This window comes from Schistocerca nitens, chromosome 5, assembly GCF_023898315.1.
Source record: "Schistocerca nitens isolate TAMUIC-IGC-003100 chromosome 5, iqSchNite1.1, whole genome shotgun sequence".
Classification (NCBI taxonomy): domain Eukaryota; kingdom Metazoa; phylum Arthropoda; class Insecta; order Orthoptera; family Acrididae; genus Schistocerca; species Schistocerca nitens.
Window position 1 is genome coordinate 385726852 of NC_064618.1, and position 8292 is coordinate 385735143.

Here is an 8292-nt window from a genome sequence, read left to right on the forward strand (position 1 = left end):
AATTCAAACGCGGCAACCCCTCAGCGCCGCTACCATTGCTGCACGAGAGACATTCGCTAACGATATAGTGCACAGGATTGATGACGGCGATATGCATGTGGGCAGCATTTGGTTTACTGACGAAGCTTATTTTTACCTGGACGGCTTCGTCAATAAACAGAACTGGCGCATATGGGGAACCGAAAAGCCCCATGTTGCGGTCCCATCGTCCCTGCATCCTCAAAAAGTACTGGTCTGGGCCGCCATTTCTTCCAAAGGAATCATTGGCCCATTTTTCAGATCCGAAACGATTACTGCATCACAATATCTGGACATTCTTCGTGAATTTGTGGCGGTACAAACTGCCTTAGACGACACTGCGAACACCTCGTGGTTTATGCAAGATGGTGCCCGGCCACATCGCACGGCCGACGTCTTTAATTTCCTGAATGAATATTTCGATGATCGTGTGATTGCTTTGGGCTATCCGAACCATACAGGAGGCGGCGTGGATTGGCCTCCCTATTCGCCAGACATGAACCCCTGTGACTTCTTTCTGTGGGGACACTTGAAAGACCAGGTGTACCGCCAGAATCCAGAAACAATTGAACAGCTGAAGCAGTACATCTCATCTGCATGTGAAGCAATTCCGCCAGACACGTTGTGAAAGGTTTCGGGTAATTTCATTCAGAGACTACGCCATATTATTGCTACGCATGGTGGATATGTGGAAAATATCGTACTATAGAGTTTCCCAGACCGCAGCGCCATCTGTTGTTGACAATTGTAACTACTGTAATTTCGAAAGTTTGTCTGCCTGAAAATGTACTATTGTCCCAAGCATATTGCAGCAAACGGTGTATTTCTATCTCTGCTCGTTTAGTTTTTATTGCCGTTTCAAATATACCGATCATTTTTGGAACACCCTATATATATATATATATATATATATATATATATATATATATATATATATATATATATATTTGAATTACAAAAACAAATACTAAAAAAAAAATTTGCATGGCGCGAGATCCGATCCGACGACCTTCGGATTACGAACCCGAGCGCTTACCGATGCGCCAAGACGTTGCAGGAAAGTATAAATCGTAGAGAGTATTTCACCGCAACGGTTTCTTTTAACTGTCGATTTTCTCGACAACGGCTGAGAATTGCATCTTGGTGCTTTGCCACATTACACCTCTGGCCATGAGCTTTTATTATGCGCAGTATGAATCGAATCTGAATTTCGCAATTGGCGGCCTCCCCTTGTTAATGAAAGTACGCAAACTATGTCAACTGACTGATTTGCCTCTTCCCAACATTTCTAACTGAAAATGTGGCTGATATAAGTCGTTTTGTGCTTTTTGAATTTTAAATTCTCGTCAATATGGCCGGTTAAGAATTCCGAAGTTTCCTACCTATTTGTTATCTCCTCGCCATGTGTTACACTTCTCATTGATGTAGTACCCCTAGATGTGCACTCCTGAATATCTTGTGACTTTTTAAAATTGAGGTTGCTACTGTTCAGAGAAAAAGAGAAAAGCAGTTAATGATACTTTTAACAATTTTGTTTACATCTCTGTACGTGATCTTGGACTGATCACAACGCTAGTGTCTTCTGCAAAAAGAACTAATTCTGCTTGTCGTATGTTATACGGAAGATCGTTCATGTACAGAGTCAAAAATGACCTTACAGCTTTGGAGTGATATAGAAGTTTATTGAGATAACTTACAGAATCGGTAGATGTTTTATTTTGTAGTAAACAACCTCAAGTTTCACATACAACTGTCAAGTGTTATTTTGGTTCTATGTAACTACCATTTGTGATGCGGCAGACATCCAAAAGGTAAAGCAATTTCTTCCCACACTTGCCGCAGAAAATCTGCCATAACTTGTGCAACGTCAACATAGATTCGATTTTTCAGGTCGACTAAATTGTTTGGTACGGATGGACATACACACTGTCTTTAATGAACCCGCAGAGGAAAAAATCTAGTGGTGTCAAGTCTGGGGAACGAGGTGACCAATCCACCGACCTGGGAATCTATTATCTAGGACACCTTGAACTTCCATAAGGAAATAAGGTGGTGCAGCATTGCATCTCGGTGATCTTGATCGGTCTGTGAAATTAGTAAGTTTTCAAGAATATCCAGATACTCTGTGTAGAAGGAAGGGCAGTACATTTTCACTTTGCTAGCGGCACAAAACACATTAGCTTGGGGGCTGTCCTGAACATTTTCCAGGATGGCTTGTCAATATTCGCTGCCCATATTTTGCAGTTGTGGGTGTTCACCATACCACTGATATGAAATGTTGACTCATCGCTGAAGATTACTGTGTTCAGGAATGTCTCGTCGTTTTCCATCTGATCGAACATTTTTCGCACAGATTTCTCCACGAGCAACCGTATCTGCACCACTAACGCCCTGTGCCAATGTGAATCTGTATGGTTTCAAGTGTAAACGTCTACGTAGTACTCGCCAAACAGTCTTTTGTGGAATGCCAGTCTTTCGAGACGTATGTCGCGTTGATTTTTGTGGACTGCAAATTAAGCTCTCCCTAACTTGTTCGACATAATCGTAACCACGCGGATGACCTGGTGATTTATCGTGTCGAAGTGAATAAGTCGTCTGAACAAAGTTCTTAGGCCAAGAGTAAATTGTAGGCCTACCTGGGGGTTGCGCAGTATATTCGGTGCGAAATTTACGCCGAATAGTTATTGCAGAGTACTTGTCATGAAACTAAAACATACAGTGAGGATGGAATACTTCTAGATAAGCTCAAGTGCTGTGGTGTGAATGGGACAGTGCTCAGATGGTTAAAATCATACCTAACTGGAAGAGTGCAGAAAGTTGAAATAAGCAGTTCACATAATATGCAAAAAAATTGGTGATTTCTCAAACTGGGGAACAATCAAGATTGGGGTGCCGCAAGGTTAGGTCTTGGGTCCTCTGCTGTTCTTAATATACACTCCTGGAAATGGAAAAAAGAACACATTGACACCGGTGTGTCAGACCCACCATACTTGCTCCGGACACTGCGAGAGGGCTGTACAAGCAATGATCACACGCACGGCACAGCGGACACACCAGGACCCGCGGTGTTGGCCGTCGAATGGCGCTAGCTGCGCAGCATTTGTGCACCGCCGCCGTCAGTGTCAGCCAGTTTGCCGTGGCATACGGAGCTCCATCGCAGTCTTTAACACTGGTAGCATGCCGCGACAGCGTGGACGTGAACCGTATGTGCAGTTGACGGACTTTGAGCGAGGGCGTATAGTGGGCATGCGGGAGGCCGGGTGGACGTACCGCCGAATTGCTCAACACGTGGGGCGTGAGGTCTCCACAGTACATCGATGTTGTCGCCAGTGGTCGGCGGAAGGTGCACGTGCCCGTCGACCTGGGACCGGACCGCAGCGACGCACGGATGCACGCCAAGACCGTAGGATCCTACGCAGTGCCGTAGGGGAGCGCACCGCCACTTCCCAGCAAATTAGGGACACTGTTGCTCCTGGGGTATCGGCGAGGACCATTCGCAACCGTCTCCATGAAGCTGGGCTACGGTCCCGCACACCGCTAGGCCGTCTTCCGCTCACGCCCCAACATCGTGCAGCCCGCCTCCAGTGGTGTCGCGACAGGCGTGAATGGAGGGACGAATGGAGACGTGTCGTCTTCAGCGATGAGAGTCGCTTCTGCCTTGGTGCCAATGATGGTCGTATGCGTGTTTGGCGCCGTGCAGGTGAGCGCCACAATCGGGACTGCATACGACCGAGGCACACAGGGCCAACACCCGGCATCATGGTGTGGGGAGTGATCTCCTACACTGGCCGTACACCACTGGTGATCGTCGAGGGGACAGTGAATAGTGCACGGTACATCCAAACCGTCATCGAACCCATCGTTCTACCATTCCTAGACCGGCAAGGGAACTTGCTGTTCCAACAGGACAATGCACGTCCGCATGTATCCCGTGCCACCCAACGTGCTCTAGAAGGTGTAAGTCAACTACCCTGGCCAGCAAATTGTCCGGATCTGTCCCCCATTGAGCATGTTTGGGAATGGATGAAGCGTCGTCTCACGCGGTCTGCACGTCCAGCACGAACGCTGGTCCAACTGAGGCGCCAGGTGGAAATGGCATGGCAAGCCGTTCCACAGGACTACATCCAGCATCTCTACGATCGTCTCCATGGGAGAATAGCAGCCTGCATTGCTGCGAAAGGTGGATATACACTGTACTAGTGCCGACATTGTGCATGCTCTGTTGCCTGTGTCTATGTGCCTGTGGTTCTGTCAGTGTGATCATGTGATGTATCTGACCCCAGGAATGTGTCAATAAAGTTTCCCCTTCCTGGGACAATGAATTCACGGTGTTCTTATTTCAATTTCCAGGAGTGTATATTAATGACTTGCCATTCTATATTCACGAAGATGCAAAGCTGGTACTTTTTGCCGATGATACAAGTATAGCTATCACACCCAACAGACAAGAATTAACAGGTGAAATTGTAAACGATGTTTTTCAGAAAATCATTAAGTGGTTCTCTGCAAATGGGCTCTCATTAAACTTTGACAAAACACAGTATATACAGTTCCTCACAGTAAATGGACGGGATGACACCATTAATAAATATAGACTTCGATCAGAAATCGGCAGCAAAGGTACAATATCCAAAATTTCTAGGTGTATGCATTGATGAGGGGTTGAACTGGAAAAAACACACTGAGGGCCTGCTGTAACGTTTGAGTTCAGCTACTTATGCCATTAGGGTCATTGCAAATTTTGGCGATATACATCTCAGTATTATATTCTTCTTGAAGTCTGAGGGTATTTCGCCTGTCTCGTACATCTTGCTCACCAGACGGTAGAGTTTTGTCACGACTGGCTCTCCCAAGGCCGTCAGTAGTTCTAATGGAATGTTGTCTACTCCCCGATGTTATTCAATCTGTATATTGAGCAAGCAGTAAAGGAAACAAAAGAAAAATTTGTAGTAGGTATTAAAATCCAGGGAGAAGGAAGAAAAACTTTGAGGTTCGCCGATGACATTGTAATTCTGTCAGAGGCAGCACAGGACTTGGAAGAGCAGTTGAACGGAATGGACTGTGTCTTGAAAGGAGGGTATAAGATGAACATCAACAAAAGCAAAACGAGGATAATGGAATGTAGTCGAATTAAGTCGGGTGATGCTGAGGGAACTAGATTAGGAAGTGAGACACTTAAAGTAGTAAAGGAGTTTTGCTATTTAGGGAGCAAAATAACTGATGATGGTCGAAGTAGAGAGGATATAAAATGTAGACTGGCAATGGCAAGGAAATCGTTTCTGAAGAAGAGAAATTTGTTAACATCGAGTATAGATTTAAATGTCAGGAAGTCGTTCCTGAAAGTATTTGTATGGAGTGTAGCCATGTATGGAAGTGAAATATGGACAACAAATAGTTTGGACAAGAAGATAATAGAAGCTTTAGAAATGTGGTGCTACAGAAGAATGTTGAAGATTAGGTGGGTAGATCACGTAAATAATGAGGAGGTATTGAATAGGATTGGGGAGAAGAGAAGTTTGTGGCACAACTTGACTAGAAGAAGGGATCGGTTGGTAGGACATGTCCTGAGGCATCAAGGGATCACAAATTTAGCATTGGAGGGCAGCGTGGAAGGTAAAAATCGTAGAGGGAGACCAAGAGATGAATACACTAAGCAGATTCAGAAGGATGTAGGTTGCAGTAGGTACTGGGAGATGAAGGAGCTTGGACAGGATAGATTAGCATGGAGAGCTGCATCAAACCAGTCTCAGGACTGAAAACCACAACAACAACAACATCCCAGTAAATTAGCTTACCACACCTATTTTCATTCTCTGCTTTCGTATGGCATCATATTCTGGGGTAACTCATCATTGAGTAAAAGAGTGTTCATTGCACAAAAGCGTGTAATCAGAATAATTACTGGAGCTCATTCCAGATTATTCTGCAGACACCTATTTAAAGAGTTAGAGATCTTCACTGTAGCCTCACAATATATGTATTCACTTATAAAACTTGTTATTAACAATACGAATTCAAAAGTAATAGCAGTGTACATGGGTACAACACTAGGACAAAGGATGATCTTCACTACTCAAGGTTAAATCTAACTTTAGCTCAGAAGGGGGTAAATTATGCTGCCACAAAAGTCTTTGGTCACTTACCTAATAGCATCAAAAGACTGACAGATAGCCATATAGCATTTAAAAGGAATTTAAAAGAATTTCTTAATGGTGACTCCTTCTACTCATTAGATGAATTTTTGGATATAGTAAGTGGGTAGTTTCCCCAACCCCCACAAAAAAAAAATATTAAGTGTCATGTAATATTTTGTGTAATGTAATATCTTGCATAGACAACTTTTATTAAGCTGACACGTTCCACATCATTACGAAGTGTCATATTCATGATCTATGGAACAAGTACTAATCTAATCTAATCTAATTCGCACCAGTGAAAGTAGCCATTTTTAACTGTGCTCTCCGCTGCCGCTCTTGTTGGCGGAATGAGGTACTGATGCACTAAGTGAATCAAACTTGATTTTTTTTTCTATATCGTTCCCAAGTTGTAAAGTTCTTTTTGACTCACTCCGTACATGAGATGAACGGTGAACGTAAGATTGAGCTTTGGGGATCCCCAGTCAGAATAATTGTCCCAGGAATATATTGGTTGAATTACTAAGTACATCTATCTGCATTTTTTTTTTTATGTTGCTCCACTGCAATTCTGTTATCTCAGTCTCAACATAAGGCTATGCTACTTGTTGAAAGCCCCTTAAATTATACATACGAGTATACATATGTCCTTAAACATTACAGTTAAGGCCTGGGGTATCATGACAACACTCTGTTGTTTTACAGACTCGAGCAACGACGGCGCGGCACCAGCGGTGTCCCTGCTTCCGGGCCACGCCGTTCTGCTTCTGCTTCTGACGGTTTCCTGCTAGGACTGGGAGGTACTCTGCATCTGGAGGTGGTCGTCATCAGCTGACTGCAAAAGCGGTTTCACACTACCGCAGGAAGAAGAGCAGTGACAGGAAGAAACCACGTTCAAACGCTAAATACGACTATGAAGAAGTAGTATCCATAACGATCAGTGGGAAAACTTCAGTTTCCCTAGGTGGACGAAAATGCTGGAGCGTAGGTGCAACGGATAGGCAGAGTGTTGACTTGTGGATATTGTGACGAAAGTGTTACCTGAAGCTTTTTAGATAACAGGAATAAATTTTTATATTTGTCAGACACTTCGCTGAAATCCCCAATCACAGTTGTGAGTGTTTCTCAGGACTGTCGTTTGCATCAATTGCATATTTTTTCAGTATTCGCCCAAGATTAAATGAAATTCTACGTACATCCATAAAAGTCTACGGTAAGTGGTTGGCAGGAAGAAAAAAGAATTGGTGGCGGTGCAGTATTACATGGCATGCTATAAACTTTATTTTTATGTTTTATGGATTACGGAATGTCTTGTAGCAAGTCGTTGACAGAACGGTACGAAAGACACTTTAAGAAAAAAACAGCCGTACACTAAGTACATCAGAAGTTTTGGCAAAATCATATCTACAGTTATGTGCAACGAAACCCTCAGGCGCCTGTAGGTTATTCTTTTAAGACTTAATTTGTAAAGCCTTTAATGTTTAGAGAGAATAGAAACCTCCTCCTCGACAAGCATATAGCACTGTACCTTCACCTCATTACATTATGCAGCATCAAAGGAAGTTGTAGGTAAAACCTTAAGACTCTTATTAGTATTTATGTTGCAACTTCAAATTCAGGAAATTATTATTATTGTTATTATTATTATTACTATTTTGCCAAAATGCTGTAAGGCAATTATTTCATTATGTCAAACTGTCAGTTGTGGAAGTGCCACAACCGGAATATTATTTGTGAGATGTATGTTATCTCCGATACACTTAGCCATAGATGTACAAACCACGTACAGTTTCTAATAAAAGGATCACAAAGCATGTTATTACATTCTGTGTTCTCTAAGCATGCCTCAGTAAATTTGTACTTTCATTTCGTTTTATTTGTAAACACAGCATATAAGATTACTGTAATCTTATTTGATTGGATCGACGTTTTCTTTCCTCCTCCACTGGATGATTTGAAAGGTGCTTATAACAGTGTCATGTAATCTTAACGACACTATCGAGGTTACAAGTCAGTTACAACACAATCTTTATAAGAGAACATTATTATGATAATAAGCTTGTGATAAGAACTCCCTTTGTCACTACAGAATAGTTCGGAAACCTATAGCAACTTAAATTATTCTTACGATAACATACTT

The 8292-nt window shown here is 42.8% G+C and overlaps 1 protein-coding gene across 1 annotated transcript in view; it reads left to right on the forward strand.

Moving 5' to 3' along the window:
* LOC126259601 (lachesin-like) overlaps positions 1 to 7964 on the forward strand; it is a 530351-nt gene extending 522387 nt beyond the window's left edge. Inside the window, exon 9 of the mRNA XM_049956510.1 lies at positions 6858 to 7964. Within this exon, the coding sequence (XP_049812467.1) occupies positions 6858 to 6943 (86 nt within the window). The 3' untranslated portion in view covers positions 6944 to 7964. The remainder of the gene's footprint in view (positions 1 to 6857) is intronic.
* Positions 7965 to 8292: the final 328 nt, after the last annotated feature.